The following is a 22,897-nucleotide window of genomic DNA, read 5'->3' as shown; positions in this document are numbered from 1 at the left end:
GATACAGGTGGATACACTGGCAAAGTCCCATATTGGGGTGAGGGGGGGTAGTGCTGGGGTGGGATGGAGGTTGTGACATTAACCTTGACAGCGTGAACATGGCTCTTTTAGAGTTATCAGACTGGATCCCAGCACTCAGCTTCACAGTGAGGGGGGCTTAGGGTGCTGGTTGGGAGGAAGAAAAGCTGAATTTAGTTCCAGGGAACAGTTTGGGGTGAAGAATTAGAGGAGAAAGCTCTTCATTTGGGAGCCCTGGGGGGATTCAGTTTAGCTGGGCCCGTAGTCTGAGAGAGACCCAGTACCCCCACCCCAGAGCTGGGGTTCAGAAGGAATCAAAAGGCTAAGAGAGGACTGGTCACTTCCTCTATTAAAACTGGGTCCAGCCAGAACATCACCACCACCCCTGTCCTAGCCCAATTCCGTTGGAGCAGATGAAGACCCCTAAAGCTTTCAGCACCGGCCCCTGCCATGGCTTTGCTCCACCTTGGCACTGCTCCCTTTCTCTTCCAGTCCACCACACCCCCATGGTCTCTTTTTCCAGATAGCCTTGAACTCACTCCAGCTTGAGAGCCCATCTCTCAGCTCCAGTCACTCTCCACAGAATTCAGTGAGGCAGGGAGGGCCTCCCCAGGGCATGGAAGTAGAGGTCACAGACATCCCCAGGGTAGAAGTTAAGATTTCTAGGGCCCCTGGCCATGCAAGTTTAGGTCTTGAGTGGGAAAAATAGCACCATGGGGCTGGGCTAGGATTTTGCATAGATCTTTGGGATTTCTATTTGCTCCCCATAAATCAGGCCAGGAAATGCAGGGGAGCCCAGAACTAGCCCTAGAAGGCCTGGGAAATGAGAGTGGGCTTGGCCCTTGGGCTAGGGGGATATTAGTTGATCCCCAGTCCAGTTGGAGCAAAGGGCAGCGGCCCTTAAAGCTAGCCCAGCTCTTCCTAGATTGTTCAAGAACTCCTAGGCTATAAAAGGCAGTCCCCCGTGGGATGTAAGAACCGAGGCATCTCAGGGAGAGGAGAATGGGGAGAGTGGCTGCTGGGAAGTCAGCCCTGGCCTCCCCAGGAGGGCTAATAGGGGGCGAAGAGGATGGGTCCTGTGGCAGGGCGGACGGCTCCTGCTGGGGTGCGGAACAGAGCTGGGCCCAGGATCGGAGCTGGGAAGAGGGTGGTGGCTGCTGTGGGGGCAGGCCTGAGGGCGAGGGGCCCTGGCAGGGCACAGATGGCAGCGGCCGCTGTGGGGATTGGGCTGGGCAGGAAGCGGGCTGCCAGCGTCTTGGTGAGTTGCTTCTGCAAGGCCAGTTTAGACTGCAAAGAAGAGAGAGAGGACTGGACACAGTGCTCTAACCCCAGAAAATCCTCCCTCCCTGGGCTCCGTCCTTGGGCTTTTTGCTGCAGGAAAAACGTGCCTTTTAGGGTTCCAAACCTAAATCCTCCCCACCCCAACATTCATTCCGAAGGGCTTTCTCCACCACCTGTCTTCCTGCCCAGAGGGAGGAGAATCAGGATGGGCCAAGGGAGGAGGCTGTGCGGGGTGGGGGTAGAGATGGTTTCTAGGAGATGCACGCCCACCCCTTGCTCTTGCCCCTGAGATTCCTACCCAGGCCCACCTCCCCGGAAATTCCTCTGGGCAGATCCCAAGACAGCCAAAAACACAACCCCAGCTCTTTATCTGCCCAGGCAGCCTAGGAGAGGGGTGGCTTTATTCCTCCCCCAATCCCGGCTAGCTCCCGCTCCCCCCACCCCCAATCTTGACCAGGGTCCCAGCACTGTTGCCTGGAGACAGATACCTTGAGGATACTCACAGCCAGCGCTGCGTGCTTCTGCAGCTTGCTGTGCTGGCTGGAGGGCTTGGGGGGTTTCCCGGCCAGGCGGTCTTTGTGTCTCCTGCTGCTCAGGTGCTAATGGACAGACAGACAGACTGGGAACAAGATGAGGAGGCCCAAGGACCCCCAACTACCTCATCACCCTCGACTAGCTCACCCCTTTCTACCCACAGTTCACACACTTAAATTTACTGGGCATCACCTGGAGTGGCCCTGGGAAGGGGAGGTAAGAATCGGCCTTTGACCTCCAGGAGCCCAGTTTCCCACTAGCCTCATTCCTCTTCCTCCATCTGTTCCCTCTGGCTCTGCTCTACAAACCTCTTCTCAAGCTATCTCCTCCCCTGGCACTGGTCCTACCCTCTTACCCCTGCTTCACCCCCAATCCCAGCCTCCCTTCTCCCACCTGCTTGAGTTGGGTCTCTGAATTGACCTGGAGCTGACAAATGGCACAGTGAAAAGGGGGACTGGGCCCCTGCCGGGTCCCCCGGCCCCCAGTCACTCTCTTGGCCTTGTGTCCAGCTCCTCCTCGGGGCACTGGGCGACTCCGGCCCCTGCGGGGAGCCCCTTGCTGACCTTCCACCATCCACCGGTGCTTGGCTCCTGGAAGGAGGAAGGAAGACAGCCTGTCAGCACCGAAGAGGGGCTGCAAGGGCCATGGAGACCCCTCCAAACTAAGTCAGTTTGGTTGTCCCTTTAGCCTCAAGGCTGCTCAGCACATCCACTCCCTGCCAGCCACATGAGATTTTCCCATCCCCGCAAGGTCCTCCCATCCCTGCAAGATCCCTCTCTCATTTCAAGCCAACCTCCCCCAAGGAAGGCCTTCTTGCAGTGTAACTGGTCAGCTTCCCTTCCCTCATCCTAATTCCTTCCTCTGGGTCTGACCTAAGGAGAGATGAAGAAGGTGTCCCTGTCTTCTCTGGAGTGATCCTTCAGTTCTTGCTTCTCTTCCCTCCTCAAGCATTAGCAGGAGGACCTGAAGTGCCCACCCAATAACAGCTGAGCACAACACCTTTGTCACCAAGCCCTTGAGCAAAGTGCCCAGAACCTTTAGCCTGCCCACATCTGCTGAGTGGCAGCCTCCCTGTCTGTCTCCTTCCCCAGACTTCAGTTGATGGGGCACACTGACCTGTATTGTGAGCCTGAAGCTGGGAGGCGGAGTTCACCGTCACCTTACACGTGGGGCAGTAGAGGCGCCCCTTCTCACTCCTGCGTTCCCCACTCACACCACTTCCCACAGCAGCTGCCGCCGGCTCAGGCCCTGGTGCTTCTCTCCCAGGCTCTGGGGAGGAAGGTGGGCAGGAGGAGGAAGAAGAAGAAGAAGAAGAAGAAGAGGAAGAGGAAGAGGAAGAAGAAGAAGAAGAGCCAGCATCCAAGAGGTCTGAGCAGGCTGGCTCCCTGGGCGTTGGATTGAGAGTCAGTGGTGGCTGGAGTGGGTGGCCAGGAGGAGGGGCTGCAGGAACTTCTGGGGAGATGAAAGGCATCGGGTAAGTGAGGCCTGAGACGTTTCTGGAGACCATGATTTTAAGTACTGGTATATTGGGGGTGGCATGGCAGAGTGGAAGAGTCACTAGTGCAGGGATGACCGCCACTGAATTCCAGACCCCACTCTCCCAACCAACTCACTGAGCAGACTTGGGCCTCTTTGGTCCTCAGTTTCCCCATCTGAAATCATAAAGTTGGACAGAGTGATCTCAGAAAGCCCTCGCAGTCCTGATATTCTAGTTATTAGCTAACTGTTACATAAGTGGAAATCACTAAAAAGTACTAAAATGTTCATAGAGCCCTATTCATAATACCATAAAACTGGAAACTATTTAAATGTCTATCAATAGGAGAATAGAGTTTTAAAATATAGTCATGTAGTCATGCAATGGAATACTACACAGCAATGGAAAGAGATAAACTATAGCTACATGCAACAACCTGGAAGAATCTTATGATACTGATGAATGTTCATGAAAGATGAACAAAAGTCACACAAAAGCCTACATACTATATGATTTACCAAAACCAAGTGAAACTGATCTATGCTGAGAAAAATCCAGATTGTAGGTATCCTGGGGAGAGGGGTGTAGGTGGTTGAATGGTGTCACCCCAAAATTCATGTCCATTGGTAACCTCAGAATGTGACCTTATTTTGCAAATAAGGTCTTTGCAGATGTAATTAGTTAAGATGATGTCATACTGGATTAGGGTGGGCCCCAATCCACTGACTGGGATCCTTATAAGAAGACCATGCGAAGACACAGAGAGACACATGGGAGAATGAAATATGAAGATGCAGGCGGAGATGGGAACAAGGCATCCACAAGGCAGAGAACGCCAAGGATTCCTGGCAACCACCAGAAGCCAGAAGAGAGGCATGGGACAGATTCTCCCTCTGAGTCCCCATGAAAGAACCAACCCTGTCTACACCCTGATTTCAAACTTCTGACCTCCAGAATATGAGAAATATGAGAAAATAAGCTTCCGTTGTTTCCAGCCACCCAATTTGTGGTCATTCATTACAGCAGCCCTAGGAAGTTAATACAACAAGGCAGTACTGGAAGGGGCCAGAGGAGGGCTTCTGGGTGCTTGAGAGATGTTTCTTGATCTCGGTATATTCAGACAAGAAAATTCACTGGGCTTTCCACTTGTGTGTGCCTTTTTCTCTGTGTAGGAATACTCCAACACAAGCAAAAATAATAAGCAGAAATTTCTCAGTCCCTTGTCAGAAACCAGATTTGGAGTGGGGAGCTGGGAAAAGAGTTCAAGACTGACCTTTGCTCTGAATCTCTGCAGGGGCTCCACTGGCCACAGCTGGGGTTGGGGACACCGGCGTCCCATCCTGGGCCAGGGTTTGGGGCCTCTGCTTGCTCTTGGCGGCTTCGACAGCCTTGAGTTTTCTGGCGTGTTTGTGGCCTTTATAATGGGCTTCGGCCTGGTTCTGGGAGGGGAGGGCATGGGGTCACCATTCATTCACTGTGTTCACATGCTCCGTTGATGAGTTGGTGCTGGGCAGGGGGCAGGTCAGAGGGAGGCAGGGCTCGGGCCACATGAGAGACGAATCGTTGTCATTGCCATCATCATTACAGTATATATGTGGCCCTGAGGTTTATAGAACATATTCTCATACATGATCTCCCAGGCAAGCAGCCTGTGGTTTTGAATTCTGAATCGGCCACTTAGTAGCAGTGCATCTTTGGGCACTTCACCTCACCTCTCTGGGCCTCAGTTTCCTCATCCATAAACTTTCTAATGACCTCACGGGATTGTGGGAATGAAATGAGAACCTGAATGATAAGAGCCTCGTACATACAGTGGTGCTTAATGAATGTTAGTGACCAAGTTTATAAATGCACAAATGGAGGGAACAAAGCAGTCCTCACCCTAGAGCATTCACCCCTGTGTTCCTTTTTTCAACAAATAGTTATCGAGCGTTAGCTATTTGCCAAGCACTTTGCCAGGGGCCCAGCATGAAGAAGACATGATCCTTCCCTCAGAGTGAAGTCTCTATGTCCAGTTTGTCCACAACTCATGTAACCTGAAAGCCTGGAGGCGCCCCCCAAATCTGGTCTGGAAATGTCCTTCCTCCCTCAACCACAGGTCTCTGCTTGTTGCTCCCAAACACAGGAAAGACAGGCCCCGCAGCCACTCCCTGGATGCTTTCGTCAGAGCAGGTCTGCTGAGAGCATCTGCGCAAACCCGAGTTGCCCAGACAGAAGGTAAATCTTCCCTGGGAGGCCAGAATGAGGCTCCTCCACTATCTAGGGGCAGGCTGTGGTAGAAAGTATGTGGGCTTTGGGGTCAGCTCGGTCTGGGTTCAAATCCCAGCTCTGCTACTTACCAGCTGTGTGGCCTCAGGCAAGTCATTTAACCTCTCTGAGGCTCAGTTTCCTCATCTGAAAAGTGGGGATGGTAACAGTGCCTCTATCGATCTCACAGATGTATCATGAGAACTAATTAAGATGATGGGCATGATCATATTCTGTAAGCTCTCAGGTGCTTTAAGAACTCAGCTCCAAACCAGGAGCTGATGGGGTGGCCCCTGGGACCCAGGGTGAGAAAGGAAGGGCAGTCTTCTCTCTTGGATCTTGGAAAGATCCAGAACACAAGACAGAGACATAGGGGAGGGAAACAGAGTCCCAGAGGGACTTGAGAGGAAAGGGGCAAATGACTGGAGAGAGAAGAGGATGGATGTATAAACGACCAGGCGTGCTTCTTCTGCAACCAGGGATGAAAAATACAGACCACAATCCCTTTGCCACCCCTATTCCTCCAGGAGAGCCCCCAAAACCAAGTCTACAGCCCTCTCCACTCCCAGCCCCATCCCCAGCCTGTTTCCACTACTTCCTCTCACCGCTGAGTTGAACCTCAGGTGACAGATGTTACAGGAAATGAAGAGTTTCTTCTTCAGAGGGGAGGGGACCCCAAACGTGTGGCTGATGACAGCTTTCTGGACAGGGTCCATCTGTGAAGGGTGTGGGAGGGCACAATAACTCTGAAGTTGAATCGTAAAGGGTGGGGGCAGCACAAAATTCTAAAAACTAAAGATTATTGAGGAGGGCAGTGGTCAGCCCCTACGAAGAACTTTCCCATCCTTGTGATGTTAGACACAGAAAAAGAAACAACCATTTCCCTGGCAGACTTTATCTGTTAGCCTGGGCTTCTGCGTGGAGGCAGGAGGTGGCCAGGGTGACTTCCATGATCTTGAGAGATAGAACCATGTTCTGGTGATCACCTGGGCATTTCTTGCCATCCCTGTGGTCTGTTTTTTTCTCATTCACAAGAATCACAATTATTAGGACAGAGAGTTGGGGGCCGGGAGAAGCAGAGAAGGAACCAAGAGTCTCTCTGTTGGAATTTCCTCTCCCATAACCCAGCCTTGCACTGTGGGCTGGGGAAGGTCAGCCTTATCTCATGAGCTGTGATACTGTCACAGGGCCTGAGGAGAGTGAGGGTCATGGCCAGGGAGAGGTGGGGGGCCAGAAGAGGGTAGGCGGCAGCAAGTGGAGGATAGAGCGTTCTCCGAGTAATAGAATCATTTCTTGGGAGTATTAATTTGTGTCTTTTTCTTTTCCTTATTTTAAATATTTTTCTTCTATCAAACCAAGCCTTTATGCTCCCTTTTCTCAAGGGCCTGGATTGTTGGGCCGAAAGCATAAACTGTCTGGGCTTGCTTGTTAAGAGGAACTTTCCAAGCCTTCCTGAGAAGAAAACAGAGGCTTTAAGAGAAAAGCATGGTTCCAGAAAACCATGAGAACAGAAAGAGGTTCTAACCCTCTTAGAGCCCAGGGCAGGGGCGGCAGGAGACAGAACCTCAGAGAAAGGCCTGCGGAGACTCCAGTGATGAGGACAACAGCGGTTTCACCTGCTCTTGAGGGACCATGCACTTGAATAGTAAGCACATCAGTAAGTGACAGCAGAAACCAAAGACCAGAGGACCCTCCCCAAATGTCTCAGGCTCCTGAGGACCTCTGAGGACCTGGAGGGCGGGAAGGAAGGGATTCCTCAGGGTGACTGAGACTGAATTTCCCAACATCTTGTAAGGATGGGATAGGGCTTGTCAATGATTACATTTGATCTTTCAAAATTAAAAAAGGGGGGCTCCTTATAGCTCATGCAGTGAAATCAAACTCATGCTCACTACACCTGCACACATGGAAATACATGGACTGGTATACAGACAGATAGCACATAAGCTTACAGGCAATTACAGGTTACAGAGACATGCAGAAAGATACACACTCACACGCGCACAAATGGCACAACCAGACAAATGCACACTCACACAAAACCCTCACTCAGAGGTCAGACATACACCAAACACATATATAGTTGACACAAAGACACAAAACACCTCTCAGATACACAGGCACACATGTTACTTACATGACCAGGCACAAAGAGTTGTTTACAAACACACACGCACTGGACACCAACAAAGACCTATAGAGACACAAACTAAAACAGGAAGGCACACCTGAATGCACAACGGCATACATAAATCATCGATAGAAGTCTTTGCACCGAAACTCAAGTGAAATCTACAGTACAGACCCAATAGGCCCAGCAGTTGTTACTGGGGTAGGGGGGACACAATCCTCCCTCCTTAGCCCAGGTAGCTGGGCCCAGCAGTCTGGGGAGTGCCTAGTCACTTGGGAATGTTGGGGGACAATGAGCTGGCTAAGCCAGCTTCTGAGAACTGGCCCTCTGAGCCCACCCTCCCTGCCCACCCTTAGCTCAGCTGCATGCCCCACCCGTCAGCCCAGCCCGTACCGTGCTGAAGTTGGGGAAGAGACTGAGCGGGGCAGCGCCATTGAAGTGGAAGGTGAGCAAGTGCTTGAAGTCCAGCGAGGGCTGCAGAGGCCTGGCAGGCAGGGGCAGGGAGGCCAGCAGGGGGCTGGGGGCACTGGAAGCTGGGCCTGCTGCAGGAGGAAGAAGGGCAGGGTCTGACACGAGGAGCCACAGGGCTCTCGCCTACCTCTACAGCTAGAAGGAGAGGCTGATGGGCTTGAGTGTGGAGCCAGGGCAGAAGCTCCTGTCTCCCTTTTTGCAAAGGAGCACTAACCACACCTGGGCAATTACAGCCCACCTCTGCGCTTCTCCTCTCTTCTGGGGAAGGAAAAGCAGGGAACCTACAGTGCAAGGCTCCCAGACCCGAAGGGTGACCCTCCCACTCCTACAGAGGCCCAAATGAACCCCTGAGGGGCATCAGGCCAAGGGAGGGGACAGAGGCGTCAGGGCAAGCTCCCCGACACACACATACCACCATGGAGACTGCATAATGTGCTGGGTTTCCATTTTATTGCAAATTAGATACAAACCCAGGAGGCCTGGGGAAGCCAGTCCCTCCATCCCTTCTCACTCACTCTCCCTCTCCATATCCAGATCCACATCATTCAGAGCAAGGGCTGACAGAAGGGATGGGAAGCCCACGGAGTCTGAAAGGATGTCTCCCCCCCCCACTCTGGTGAGGTCCTAACTGCTTCCCCCAGAAGGCAAAAGCCCTCTAACATCCCTGGGCCAGGCTTGCAGTGGGGGTACAGCACTGGTTTTACAGTCTTTGGTCTTAAGGGTCTGAGGCAGAGAGAGAGGAGGGCTATGAACTTGGGGGAACATCCAGACGTACAGAGAAAAAAATTAGAAATAAATCCAGTTCATTTGGGACTTTTTTTGGACCCTGTCATTGCAATACCAAAAGAACTTTTAAATTTATGTGTTAACACTGTGAAAGATAGGATAGATTTATTTCACATTTATAGATTTGTATGTCTATATACACGGTCACATACAGAATAGCCTCGGGCAGCCTATTGGTGGGTAGGGGAGGGAGGGCATTACTACCTCCCTCCACCAACTGTGCACAGAGAAGGTGTCAAAAATAAAAACAGTGATCTGCTCTCCGGTCATATCTGAAGAGAAGAGATGCTACTGGGAGTGGGCAAGGACCCATTCTCTTTTCCCTCAGACTTCCTCCCTCCCACCAAGACCCACCCCCAAACTTGTCTAGGGCCAAAACGTGGGCTGAATACAGAAGGGAAAGGGTAAGCTACTCCTCACCACACTCTAGAATGGTCAGGAGCAATATGTAGTGTGCCTCAGACCCCAGCATCTCTGCCCAGAGGCCCAGGCCTGCTTTGACCCAGTCCCTCTTCCACAGCCCACAGGGCTGGGTTAGCACTCAGCGTGGAGCAGAGGAAGCACAGGAAGGTGGGTGGAAGGCCACAGTTAGTAGGTCAGCTTGAGTACAGCACCGTCAAGTCCAGCTGGGTCTTTAGAGTGCCCAGGACCCCAGCCTGGCTGGGTAGAGGGAAGGAGGTCATCTTCGCATGAGCTGCGAGCTCAGTAGCCCCGCCCCCCACCCACTCTCTAAGAACTCCACGGCCAGTGCAAAGTCAAACTCGTGCAGCGGGGGCCCATCCACAGCGATTTTGACTGCGGAGTCGCACCGGCCTTCCCCGGCTCCGCCCTGCCCCCACCACCGCAGTTCTCGGCTGCGGCCGACCTTGTCTAATAGGCTGGCGCCAGCGGGCAACGCCAAGGCCAGGGCAGCTAGCGCGGCGAAGTCGGGGAAAAGCTCGTGAAGCTCAGAGTGCACGCATGCCAGCTTGGCACACAGAGCCCGAGGGCCCAACCGCCCCAGGCTGCAGACCACGCGCTTGAAGAGCGCAAAGTCGCCCAGCGCACGCTGGCGCACCACTGCCGGGGCGAAGGCGCGCAGTAGGACCCTCAGCGCCCCCTCGCCGTGCGCGCCCAGCTCCTCGGGCGCCTGCGGATAGAGGCGGGGGTCGAAGATCGTGGCGAAGGCGGCCACGGCATCCAGAGACGGCCTGGGGTAGGAGTCCCGCAGCCCCATCTGCATGGAGTCCAAGAAGGACCCCCGCAGCTGCTCCAAGCCCCGGACCGCAGCCTCAGAATAGCCGACTAGCTCCACGCCACGGTAGGTGCAGCGCCCACCAACCAAGTCGGGGCCGGAGGATGCCAGTTCTTGCAGGAAACCCTGGAGGTGTGCGCCACCCGAGTTGCCCTGCGTTTGGAGGGAGGCTGCAGCTGCCATCACCAGGGGCTGCAGCAAGGCCAAGTCCGGCTCTTCTGGCTGAAGGACAAGGGCGAGCTTCTGCACCGAGGGCAGTGTGTCCAGCAGCAGGTGGGTGAAGGCCACGAAGGTGAACTGGCGAAGGGCAAGGGCCAGTGCCCTAGCTGTAGGTGAGGCTGGGGCTGAGGCCTCTAGTATGGGCACCAGGCAAGGCCAAGCCTCAGCCACTGCTTCCACGATAGGCAGCAGGGAGGCCCAGGGCACTGGCCGTGGGCCTGCCAAGTCAATAGCTGCAAGGTCCAGTGCTGCTCGGAGCTCAGGGACCATGTGGGAACTGGGACCACCATGGAGGCGGAATAGGGCATCCAGTACACTTTCATATTCACTTAGGTAGGCAGGGGGCTCAGGATCTGGCCGGCCAGGGAGGCAGTGTAGCTCGGTGAGCAGTGGGCAGGTGGCCCGGAGTTGCCGGCCCGCACTTCCCAGGTGGTCACTGGGGAGGCTCGAGCTGAGCCAGGCCAGCTTGGGTGCAGACACGCCGAAGGCCTGCAAGATGTCCAGGAGTTGGCCAGCAGTGGCCTTATCCTCCTGTAGTTCCACACTGCCCAGGAAGGTGGTAGCAGGCTGGCCATCGCAGGGGGACACTGAAGTGGCAAACAAGGCCAGACTGTGGGACTCAGGCCAGTCCTTGGTCTCATCCAACACCAGCCCCACATATGGGGATGACTTCAGGCGCTGGCAAGCCTCTGTGTGCAAGACACTGGCAATAGCCACCTGGGACAGCCAGAGAGAGAAAGGGAGGGAGGACAGAGTTAGGCTTGTCCTGAGGAGGAGAGGCAGGCAGAACAGGGTGAGAGAAAGAGCACAGACTTTGGGGTCAGACAGACTTAGGGACTAATCCTAGCTTTGCCACTTAATGGCTGTGTGACCTTGGGCAAGTCATTTCACCTCTCTGAGCCTCAGTTTTCTCAGCTCTGAAATTGGGCTAACACGTGCCCTTAATCTCCTCAAAAGGTTGTTGTGAATATATATGTAACTTTTTGTTGCTGTGCTTATAAATGTAAAATGTGTTCTGAACCATAAAGGTTCTACAGCACTTGGTATGTGTTTCTATAGCATCACCCAGTCTGCCTTATTCCTTGGGGTCTCCCTCCACTTGTTGCTCAGGGATTAACTGATAGAAATGTTTACTCCCAACTCCCAACCAGTGACACAGGGCCCCAGCTGTGTGCTCTATTTGTCTGTTATCTCTCCATAAAAATGAGATCAACTCCCCCACCCCCACATCAGCCCCTAGGACTCATACAGCTAGTACCTAGGACAGAGCTGCAATTTGCATGTCCCCAGTGGCCACGTGGGTAATACTGACCTTGAAGTGGGCCAGGGATAAAGAAAGCAAAGGGAATGGGGAAGCCCATGCCTGCTCCCCAACTCCATCACTTCATGCCATGAGAGCACGGGGACCTAGCTTTTCAGTGGAAGTCACAAAACCAGACTTTTATATGTAATCTCTCATTTTGTTAAACTTGGGAGCTAACTTAAGTTTTTCAAAAACACTGTGAAAACCAACAAAACACATCTGTGGGCCGATGAAACCAACGGGCCACCAGTCTGCAATCTGGCCTAGGTAGTGAGGGGAGTACCGAGGACAGGGCCTGGTCTGGCTGCTTTACTGTTGTGTCCCCAGCAGCTGGCCCAGGGCCTGGCACACAGTATGCCCTCACTGAAGGTTCTGACGGGTGAAGGTATGAATGAAGTTCTCTGGCTGCTGTCCAAGGGCCTGGCATGTTGGCGCTGTGCCCAGATGGCTTGATGTCCTCCCTCCCCAAACCCTCCCCCATACCTCTGGCTGCCACCCACCTGCATGTCCCTCACCCTCCTGGGGCTGTAGTAATCGCCATGCTCCGTGCCCAGCAGTGCCTGGCACAGGTTGAACCTCTGTAGCTCGAGCAAGGCAGAGCAGCGGTCATCGGGCACATCCTCCTTGGCCATGCAGTACACTGTGGTTAGCACAGCTGCTTTAGCCGGGTCCACCTCCACCTTGACGCCCCTGGAGGTGGGGGTGTTGGCCAGGCCTGAGTAGGCCCTTCCTCCCTCAGCCTGGCCTTCAAAAGTGGGCTGGCCACGGTTGACAGCCAGAGCCTGGCGGTGAGCCCCCGAGGTCACGTGGCGCAGCAGGGCATGGCGCTGGAAGTTGTCAGTGCCCACCGTGAAGGCGTTCTCAGCTTTGCCATGCTTATTCCGCACCAGGGCCTGGCGGCACTCAAGGCAAAACATCAGCTTTCGCTCATAGTCAAAGTCCAGCCAGGTGAACTCCTCTTTCCAATGCTCATTGAAGTAACGCTTGCACTTCTTGTTGGAGTTGGAGGCCTCTCCAGCTGGTTTCTTCCCCGGGGGCACCATTCCTGCTCAAGGGGCAGGGAACCCTCAACCCCCACCCAAATGCTTCTGCCCCCAGCTTCTTCCTCACACAGAGGCACTTCCCTTGACAAAGGGAGTTGGTGGGGAAGCAAGAGAGGGGCAGCCCGCCAGGCTAATGGGGACCATCCATCTAACTTAGCTGGGAAAGTTTATTCCTGCTCCACCGGTGGGAGACTGGAGATGAAAGAGACAAGGGAGGGGTGTTAGGGAGTCCACCATGGGGTCACACTGCCCACAGAGCATTCCCCAGCTGAGGGGCAGACCAGACCCAATGGGAAAGGGCTATTGGGAGTGGGCAGGGTCATGCAAAGGGCCACAGACTCTTATCCAAAGTGGGGAGGTATGTGAGTCTCAGCATCTCTCCCCAGGGTCTCCCTCCATCCAGGACAAGATATCGATTAGAGTTGACTTATGGAAAGACTGGCACTGTCTATGCAACCATATTTTATAGGTAGGGGAATTGAGTCTCAGAGACAGAGTGGTTCTCAGGACTCATGAATAATTTGTGGCTGAGCCAGAACAAAACCTTGGACCTCCTGTCTACAGCCATGCCACCCTGAACAAGCCCGATCCCGTCTGATCTCAGAAGCTAAGCAAGGTCAGGCCTGGTTAGTACTTGGATGGGAGACCACCTAAGAAGACCAGGTGCTATAAGTGTAAAAACAAAAAAGAAACCTAGGACCTCCTGACTCCTCACCCGGGAGATGACTGGTCCCTCCAGTTCACAATCATTTATTTCATCAGATGGAAGTCAGCACAAAGCTGAGCTTTCAGAGCCACAGACCAAGAAACAGGATTTGTTTTCTCTGGAACTCCCTTCCCTAAATGCACAAATGGGTGTGCATGCATGCGGACACACGCGCACACACACAAACACACATGTAGTGTGGTTCTGGGAAGGACAGTCCAGAAGGTGGGGCTAGGCCCCAGACTGAAGGCACCCAGCTGGTTGCTGCTACTTCCCTGACTCTACCACCACCCTGGGTACAAAGCCAGGATGAGCAGTTCAGGACCAGGAAGCCATGTCCAGCCGATGGCCAAAATCTGCAACTCTGCCACTTAATTATTTCTCAAACCTGTCCCTTCTTCTCCATGACTACTAATAACAACAGCAGGGACTGCCATTTATTGAGCATGAACAGAGTCAGGCCTTGTGGAAGACCAAGATTCCTCTTGCAAGGACTCTCTCGGGGTGGTATTCTCATTTTAGAGAGGAGGAAACCAAGGCTCAGGGACTTTAAGTGACTCACCCAAGGTTCCACAAACATTAAGTGGCTGAGGCAGAATTAGACCTCAAGTCATCTTGACCCCACAGGCCACACCGCGACTCTGGTCTGCACCATCTCACCTGGATTATGCAGCTACCTCCGCCTCTGCAGTCGTTCCCCCAAATTCGTCCCTCACACAGCAGCTGGAGAGCAAGGCTACACACAGATCCAACTATGTCACTCCCTTGCTTCCACTTCTTCAATGGTGTTCTGTTGCTTAAGTCTATACACCTCACCATGAGCCAGTGGGGCTGCCTGCCCTGCCCCCACCAGCCAATGGACACCTGCAGAGCCTCCCGGCATTCCTGTCTGCTCAGCCAACTCCAAACGCTTACCATTCATTCTCCACACACATTACTGCTACTTTTGCTCCTGCCTTCATCTCTCTGTGCCTGGAATTCCCTACCCCTTCTCTGTTCCTGGCTAATTCCCATTCATTCCTGGAGAGCTGCTCAGACATCCCCTGGGCTGGTACCTGCCCTCCAGTCTCCCATAATCCCCTGTGCACAGCGAATGCTGGGATTCTCTGTGCACCTCTGTACTTGGTTCCTGGAAGGCCAAGATCACATTTGTTCATTTTCGGATCTTCAAGTCCCTATATAGGACTAGGCATGCAGATACCTCTCAGCAAAAGTTGGTTGTTTAAAAGAATGAAAGGATTTATTTTGGCTATGTGAAAGAACTTTCTGTTTCTGAGGCTGTTGTCTAGAGGAGTCTAAGCTCTGAGAAAGCAGTAACTGCCTTGTCCATCTGATACTATATCCAGCACTTTACGTGGAACCTGGCACTTAGTGGGTGGGTAAAATAAGGGCAGATGAGTAGGATTCCAAGGGCAGCCCATTCAGTGTAAGAAAAGGCACTCGTGCTGCCAGATGTGAGCAAAACACATTGGTCTTCTTCCCCTGGACTCTGCGGGGCATTTGATACTGCTCGCCACGCCCTCCTTGAAACACATTTTCCTCTTGGTTTCCAAGACTCCACCTTCTCTAGTTTTCCTTCCCCGCATCGGCCAGCCACTCATTAGCCTGTGTTGTCATCTCCATCTCCTCTTCCCAACCTCGAACTGTCCAAAGAGACCAGAACCATCTCTTCTGGCCACTCCGAAATACACAACCCCAGCCTGGGCCACTCCTCTGGGTACCACACCTCTCCATCCAGCCATCTTCCTGGCTTGTCTAAATAGAACTCTCAATTTGTCCTTACAAAGTATGCTCCTCTCCTAATTGTCCCTAGCCCAGGAAATGGCCCATCTTCCACCCAGGTGCTATGGCCAAAAACCTGCCCCTCTAAGCCCCACTCCCTTCCACATTCAGCACTTGATCCATCCCCAGATCCTGTTGATTCCATCTCTAACTCATCCTTTCTCTCCATGCTGCTGTCACCATCTTCTTCCAGGCCACCTTCATCTCTTGTCTGGACTACATCAGTCACTTCCCAGTGGCACTCTGGATTTCTATCCTTACTCATTTCTGAGCCATTCGGACCCCACCAGCCAGAGGGGGCTTTAAAAACCACTGCTTAAAACCTCTCCACTTCTGCCTGTTGATCTGAGGCCAGTGCCAGAATCTCTTTCTAGGCCTGTCAAATGCCCAGGCATTGCTGACCTCACTGGCAGCCACTGTGTCTCCCTCCCCTTTCAGCTACAACGGCCTTTTCATGGTTCCTCCAGAGTGCCAGATTCCCATTATCAGCGCCTGTGCACGTGTTGTGCTTTCTTCCAGAATGTTCCCATCCTCCCTCTTGACACTTTGCCTATTCTACTTCCTCTATAGTTTTAGCTTACCATCCCTTTCAGAGAAGGCTTCAATAATTATCCTTTCCTAGGAAGTCCCCTTCTTTTCTGTCACTATCCCATTTGTTACCTCCACCGCACTCCCCACAGTTTACAAGTCTGCTTATTTCTGTGCAGTTCTTTTGCTTGCTGTTGCTGTGCCTCTGTTTCTCTGTTTGCTTCTCTATCTGTCTCTGTCTCTGTCTCTGTCTCTCTCATTCCCTGTGGCTTCCTGTTGAACCCCAGAGAAGGGAATAGACCTGGCACTCAGCAGGTGCTCCACAAAGTTTAGGTATCGAATGAGTAAGGAAGCATGAGTTCTCAGGCAGAGAGAGCAGTGGAGAGAGCCCTTGGGCACCTGTTGGGTGGCTAAAACAGCTGCCTTTGACATCCTTTCCTCCCAAGATTCCATGATTCTGTGACCTTGTCCAACCCACCACCCAAAGGGTCTTAGAATGGGGAGGAGGCACAAAACCAAGGTGATACCTTTCTGGAAGTTTGTCAGATCCTTTCCACATACCTAGAAGCTGGCTCTCCTGCCTCATTCTGCAGAGGATAAAATAACTATGAGACCTAAGATGTTTTTGATAAAAGAGCAAAAGAGTAGATAGGAAGGATGCATGGGAAGATGGAGATTCTGAAATTGCAATGTCTGATATAGTAGCCACTAGCCAAATGTGACTGTTTAAAATTAATCAGAATTAAAATTCGGTTCCTCAGTCACACTAGCCACAATTCAAATTCTCAATAGCCCTATGTGGCTAGTGGCTATTGTATCAGATGGCCCAGATAGAGAACCTTTACAATAACCGAGAAAGTTCTGTTGGACAGCGCCACTCAAAACAGACAGACAGACACACACACACACACCCCCCAAAAGCCATTGACTTTCCCCATCTCAGCCTGAGGGAACTAGGCTGGCTGGGGTGGGGTGTAAGGACAACGTGACTATATGACCAAGGCTGATGTGGATCGCAGACCCAGGTCCCTCACACTTCTCTGCACCCTGGCCAGCTGGGTGGAAGCCAGCACAACTTGAGGGCCGCTGGGGCAATGGAGTGTTGGTTTGCTGCCCCACTCTACCAGGGCACATAAGCCTCAAACAGGGTTTATTTGACCTCAGGATGATGGTCCCCAGCCTCCTCCCCAGGCTCTCTTGGGCCCCTCCCTTTGGGGACCCCACTAAAGAAGAGTCCACGCTCGGGGCAGAGGAGGGGCGGGCACCCACACCCTTGGCAGCTAGGGTGAAGCCGGAGCTCCCTGCACGCCTGGCCTGTCCTCCCGGGGTCTGCACGCGTAGGGCTGGGGAACTTCCTCTGCGGCGCGCGTAGGGAAGGAGCCCTCGGATGATGGATCCCTTGGAGGCGCCGGCCCCTGTTCGCGGGTGCTGCCCACCCGCAGGGCCCCCAGCCCCTGTCGCCCGCCCCCTGCCGGGCAGCTCCAGAAGGGGGCGCCCCTCCCGGCCCCAGCCCCGCCCGCACACACTCACGGAGACACAGGAGCCACCATCTTGCACGGTGGACGCTCTGGCCGCGGTCTCCTTGGGCTCCACACCGAGCGACAGCAGCCACTAGCGGTAACCGCGGTAAAGAGGCGCCAGCAGCCAGCACGGGCCGGGGTCTCGGGCCGTCTCGGGCCAGGCGGTGCGGACCCCCACCCCACGCGGCTCACCCGGCCGCGCCCAACTACCGCCCGCTGTCCCAGCTGCGAGCGCGTAGCCAGGCGTCACCCTCAGCCTCCCCTGCCGAGTGCGCTGCTGCCCGAGCGACTGAAGTTAGAGGAAGGATGTTCCCCGGGGCGGGAGGGACAAGAGTCATTCATTCATTCATCACGGGTCTGCGTCGATGCCTAGAGGAGCTCACAGGTGGAGCGCTATAGATGGAGGCTACAGAGTTATTATGAACGAAGTGCTTTGGGATCACAGGGGCAGGCGGTAAGCGGAAGGTTTGAGGGAAGAGTCAGTCAGGTTTCACAGCAGGGTCAGGGAAATTTTACCAGGGGAAGGGCATTCCAGGCAGTGGGACTGGCAGAGCATGGGGAAGTTAAAAGTCCAGTGCAGGTTCACAAAGGTCAAGGTAGAGTGAAGGTATTGGGGCTGGGGGCGGCGGGCGGGGGGGGGGTGGTGGAGCAGGCAGCTGCTGGAACGCTCTGCAGTGAATTCTGGGCATTAGAATTTTAGACCAGGGCCAGGTGGGGAACCTCAGGAGGTGTCTGGGCTGGGGGCTCAATGTTCGAATGAGTTATTTGTAATGGGGATGACCGAAGTGAGATGTGGGGGAGAGGGAAGAGTGACCGCTTCCTGGAACTGTCAGATGCACAGGAGACCCTCACCCCTCTGGGGGTTCCCCAGAGCGGGGAAGAGAGGGTCTTGGGTAGTGCTCGATTCCTCAGTACATGTACCAAAATTGGAGAGGGTGTGAGTTTCCTGCAGGAGGGATGTGGGGTTGTGACACCCCAACCCTCCCCCACCTGGAGTTCAGAGGCCTGCGGTAGAGCTCCAGTGACATTGAACTCTTAGGCCTTGGGCTGGACATAGCTATGAGCCTCAGTTTTCTCATCTGTGAAGTGGGAATTGCATCCAGGTGAGGAGGAAAGGGTGGGACAGGAATGCGTCTGAGGACCAAATGAGTTGCTGAGTGTGGAGGTCGTTTGAAGAGGGGGTGTCAGGGGCATTTGATGACCTAGTCTCCTGTCTATTCAGCACAAAGTCACTCAGAAATGCCTTCCAGCCCTCTCACAATTAGGTCTACTTCTCTCCCACATGAGGCCTAGGGCACACGTTGATTGAGGTTGGGGCCTCTTTGGGGGCTTCTGAGAACTCCCCCCAGCACCCTTCACCCAGGGCTGCTCTGTGCTGCCCACTGTCTGCCTCTGATATTCACCGTGAATCCGGGCCCCCAGGGCTGCTGGGATGATGCATGAATCATGGCACATGCACACACACGTGTGACTGCCTGACTTGTGGGTACACTCAAAGGGAAGTGCTGCAGCCCCCACACCTGCCCCAGGGTGGCACCACAGAGCCTGACAGGTCTAATAAGAATTCTGTACCCACAAAAGGGTCAGGTATGGGGGGTCTTCTCTGATGGCATATTGGAGCAGAACAGCCACCCTGGCTAAGTGTCTCAGAGCGGTCCCACCCCATCCCTAGCCAGTGGTCACAGCTGGAAAGCGCCCTCCAGAGGGTGGTGGGTTGTTGTTTGGTTGAACATGAACGAATCAGACTCTGTGGCAGAGACGAGGCCACTCCCAGGGGTCTAAATGAGGCTGGGGCAGCAGAGCAGAGCTGGAGTCTCATGAAATAATATCACCCTGGCTGCCACCCAAGGGAGAGGCTCTGGGGAAACCACATCCTACTGCTTGCCATCACTGGGAAAGACACACAGAAGAGCACAGGAACACACACTGTGAGGTCCACGAGCCCCCAGGCAGATGGCGACAGGCACAGACGCCAAGGCACACACTCAGACACCTCTCCTCGTGATGAAACTGTCTATGCACAGTGACGTGAGTACATATGGAGGTGGCACCCACGCAGAGACAGATACCCATGCTGGCCGGGGGGCAAAGTCAGGCACAGAGGCCACGCACGAGCATGCACGTACACACAGGCAAGATGAACAAAGATGTACTCAGAGGGACAGACACGCGAGGACACGCAGATTCCTACAGAGGCACATACAGACAATACAAACAAGCATGCAGCAGCACACGCCATCACAAAGAGGGGCATATATACACAGAGGTCTATATACAGACACATTTACCCAGAGATAGGTGCATGCACACACCTCACTTACAAAATTAAATACATCTGACGTACACACAAGCTCATATGGCCAAACTCAAAGTCTCTCTCTCCCCACCATGAGTCATAGGGGCAGATGATAGGGTCCTCCCAAGGCACACACACACACATCTCAAATAGTAAAGTTGCCGTTTCTATCACAGATAAAACCAAAACTGCGAAGGAAGTGGGAGTCCAGGACGGAGAGAGAGCCAAAGGCAGGGAATGGGAGGTTGAACCAAGACCCTCTGCTTGCCCACTCCCGCCATGGCCAGGGGGGGTCCTCCCCACATTCTCCAGAGCCCCCCATCCACTTCTGGGTCGGCCAACACTCAGAAGGCATTGCTATTCCAGAAGCCCTCCTCCCCGTGCTGGACGAAGATCCCCAAGCCCTGTCACAAGATGGACTCTGCCCCAGCCCACAGTCTCCAACTCTTGCCCCCATGGAAAGGGCTCCCAAAAGTACCCCTTGAAGGGTAATAGCTGTCTCCCCCAAAGAAGGCCAGACAACACCAGGGTGGAGAGGTGAGCCAGGAGACCAGGGATAAAGGTGAGGGGCATCGGCACTGACCCCAGCCACAAAGGCTGGATCTCAGGTAGGAGGCACCCAGATTTCTGCCTGTCTCCCTCTGTCTGCTTTTCTCTCTTTCTCTGCCACAGTAGCAAATCCCTTTCAGCCCTCTCCCTGACGCTCCTTGGAGGCTCCTGGCAGCCCCTCAGAAGCAGTTAAAGTGATTTGATACAAGGAACCTTGGACACAGCACAGTCTTCTGAGAACCTGGACAGTCTTCTGCCCCAAAGTGCAGCACGCCTCACTCCTGAAGGTAGACCTGCAGCTCCCCAACTGTTCCTGCCACCCTACCTTTCAATATACAGATCCCAGCCAGAGTAGGGGCTCCCCTGCTCAGCCCAGGACCTGAGAAAAGGCACCAAGAGTCAATTGGCTAAGGGAGTCTCTTAAAAGGCAACTTTGGGGGCCAACAATAGCAGGAAAAGGATAGGGCTGGGAGCCGGGGAAAGGTCCACCTTGTCTCCAAGCCTCCTCCCCACCCTGGCTCTGGTGTCCTCAGTACTCACCCAAGAGCATTCTCTGCTTAGGAGGCACCGGAGGCACCAGGCACCGCTGAGCTGAGTGAGGAGCGAATGAAACCCAGCCCGAGAGTGACAGAGGGAAGGGGTGGGGGATGTGAGGGACAGGAGGGAAGTGCACGAGGGAGGGACTCCTGCTCCTGCCTGGAAAGCAGCGATCGCCAGGCCCCGTCTCCCCTTGCTAGCAAGGAGCTGCACGGGGCTTGGTTTCCTCCATCCCAACCAGGGGTGGGAAGAACGGGGCACTTCTTTCTCCAAGAGTAGGAAGTGGGGCAAATAAGAGACTCAGGGTGGCGGCAGGGGCGTCCACTCCTGGAGAGTCCCTGTCTAGTGATTCTTACACTGAAGCGAAGAGTGGACCCTGCCCACAGAGACCTCTAGGAAAGGAGGTGTTGCCAGCCCCTTCTCTGCCTGCCAGAAAGTTCTTGCTGCTGAACTTCGAAGCCCTTACTCAGGGCTCCCTGCTGCAGGAGCCCCCTTCTCCTGTCCATCCATCTCCTTAGATTGACCTCTTTCTGCTGAAACTGAGGCTCAGAGAGGTGTAACCACTTTGTTCCAGAGTGCTGGCCATGGAGGGGCGGGGGTGGGGGAAGGGCACCCAGGTGGCTTGCTCCTCTTAGTCCAGTACCTGGACTGTCAGACCTGCGACCTGGGCAATGCCAGGAAGGGGTGGTGGTCGGCATCTGATCAGCTAGGACTTCTGACACCTCTCCCTTGCCCTCACCCTTTCCTCTCCACCACCACCCCCCTTTTCTCTCCTCTATTTGCCCCTTTCCTCCCTCCTCCTCCTGAAAACGGGCTGTCTATTCACCTGAGCACCTGGTGGCTGGGAGGGGGGTGGACGGGGAGAGGAGACAGCCAACCCGCAGCTGGATCCAGTCTGACATTCCAAGCCTGGGTCCCAGCGTTCGCCCCCCACCCCCTCAGCATCCTGTCTCCACCAGACAATAACTTGTAATCTCTGGAGCAGCCAGTACCTGAGCCGCAAAGAAGGTCTGGGGAGGGGTTGGCAGCAGCGGCTCCTGAAAACAGGTTTGTTAGGAAGAGGCTTTGGGGGAAGGACTTGCTGGTGTAGGGAGAAAAAGGAAACTCAAGCCCAGAGCTAATTAACCCACCCAGAGACACAGACGAAAGCTTTGTCTTCAGCCAGGGCAGGGATCTGAGCTAAGCCCCTTAATTCTCCACCCAGATGGCCTTGCCTTTCCTGGTGGTCCCTGGGGGAGGTGCTGATGGTCAGGTTCACACCTGGCAGAGGGGGATGCATGGCTGTCCAGGAGGAGCGAGGGGCACTTCTATCACCTGCCACTTAAGCATAGCAGCAAGAGGCACTGGATAGATTGCGAGAACTTCTCAGTGGCCTTGAGGGAGCACAGTTTCTCTGAAACATGTACCCAAACACCTCAGGATGGGTTGGGGGTGGATTGAGGAGGAACCAGCAACCCAGGGACATACTGAAGAGATGGAGGGACAGGCTGGAGGGCTTCCGGGGCCTCCTGATGGGACTGAAATTAATCCATCTGCGGGGAGTAAGGGGTGAGGAGCTCATCAAGCCAGTGACTCAGGCGTGACCCAGCTCAAGGTCTTTGATCTCTGGGGCTCAGAATGCAGCCAGAGGCCTCTGCAGTCCAAGACTTGGAGAGGAGATGGAGGGACTGATTAGAACAGGAGCTAAGGGAGGCCTGAGGGTGCAGGGCAGGGGATGGTCTCAGCCTGCCACTCATCCCTTCCTGCCCCCAAAGGCACAGGGAAGTCTGGTGCAGCCCTCTTTGCCCTGAAATCCACTGTAGTCTGACTCCATCTCTGCTTTCCTGTCCCCATAAGTACCTACCCTGCACTCCCACCCAAGGCCCCCGTCTGCCTATTTCTGTAAATCAGAGCTTAAAACATTTCCAAAATTTCCTTCTCTCCCTTCTAGTGTCACGTTGCAATGGATGATGGAGGACGGGGTGGGCCCTGAATTGGATGGCTGGATCCGTCCTGCCTAGAGATAGAGGAGGGACCCATTCGCTTTGGGAGAGTCCCCTCTCTCTCCCTAGCTGTCCCAGGCAGAGTGGGAGACGGCTGGCATCTCCCCATTTTTCAGGTGAGGACACGAAGGTACGTGGCAGAGGAGAGGCCATGGAGCCTGAGGACTTGAGGAGTCATCTGTCCTAGGAGCTGGTCTGCCTTCTCTGGGCCATCCCCGCTCCCCGCAGGGCCCACCTCTACTCCCCATCCCTA

General features: G+C 54.3%; 2 protein-coding genes and 1 pseudogene across 9 annotated transcripts in view; 1 reads left to right on the top strand and 2 right to left on the bottom strand.

Annotated features, from left to right (window-relative positions):
- Positions 1-8: 8 nt before the first annotated feature.
- The window catches only part of ZNF385C (zinc finger protein 385C), a 39,308-nt gene continuing 16,419 nt past the window's right edge, over positions 9-22,897 (bottom strand). Inside the window, exons 1-9 of one of the 4 annotated variants that reach the window (XM_039873495.1) lie at positions 20,666-20,736; positions 8,082-8,230; positions 6,163-6,273; positions 4,584-4,749; positions 3,447-3,485; positions 2,950-3,282; positions 2,227-2,423; positions 1,788-1,898; positions 9-1,305 (exon numbers count right to left, since the gene is read on the bottom strand). In XM_039873495.1, coding sequence (XP_039729429.1) covers positions 1,069-1,305; positions 1,788-1,898; positions 2,227-2,423; positions 2,950-3,282; positions 3,447-3,485; positions 4,584-4,749; positions 6,163-6,273; positions 8,082-8,230; positions 20,666-20,675 — 1,353 coding nt within the window. In that variant the 5' untranslated portion in view covers positions 20,676-20,736 and the 3' untranslated portion in view covers positions 9-1,068. Of the gene's footprint in view, positions 1,306-1,787; positions 1,899-2,226; positions 2,424-2,949; positions 3,286-3,446; positions 3,486-4,583; positions 4,750-6,162; positions 6,274-8,081; positions 8,231-20,665; positions 20,737-22,897 lie in introns of those variants that run through there. The other 3 variants (XM_039873493.1, XM_039873496.1, XM_039873497.1) reach the window with 3 other exon arrangements.
- Positions 8,588-17,746, bottom strand: CUNH17orf113 (chromosome unknown C17orf113 homolog). Of its 5 annotated transcripts, XM_039873484.1 has the most exons (4): positions 17,291-17,746; positions 16,288-16,347; positions 12,202-12,936; positions 8,588-11,115 (listed from the first exon to the last, which is right to left on the bottom strand). In XM_039873484.1, the coding sequence occupies exons 3-4, from the start codon at positions 12,742-12,744 to the stop codon at positions 9,625-9,627; spliced, it is 2,034 nt and encodes a 677-aa protein (XP_039729418.1). In that variant the 5' UTR covers positions 12,745-12,936; positions 16,288-16,347; positions 17,291-17,746; the 3' UTR covers positions 8,588-9,624. The 5 variants fall into 5 exon arrangements, with proteins under 5 accessions (XP_039729418.1, XP_039729417.1, XP_039729420.1 ...); XM_039873483.1 differs by having other exon boundaries at positions 12,202-16,347; XM_039873486.1 differs by lacking the exon at positions 16,288-16,347 and having other exon boundaries at positions 12,202-12,746.
- On the top strand, positions 13,301-13,419 carry LOC120611365 (uncharacterized; annotated as a pseudogene).

Source organism: Pteropus medius, unplaced genomic scaffold, assembly GCF_902729225.1.
Source record: "Pteropus medius unplaced genomic scaffold, Ma_sr-lr_union100, whole genome shotgun sequence".
Taxonomy (NCBI): Eukaryota; Metazoa; Chordata; class Mammalia; order Chiroptera; family Pteropodidae; genus Pteropus; species Pteropus medius.
Note: the sequence above shows the minus strand (reverse complement) of the source record. Positions and strands in the feature narration are given on the sequence as shown.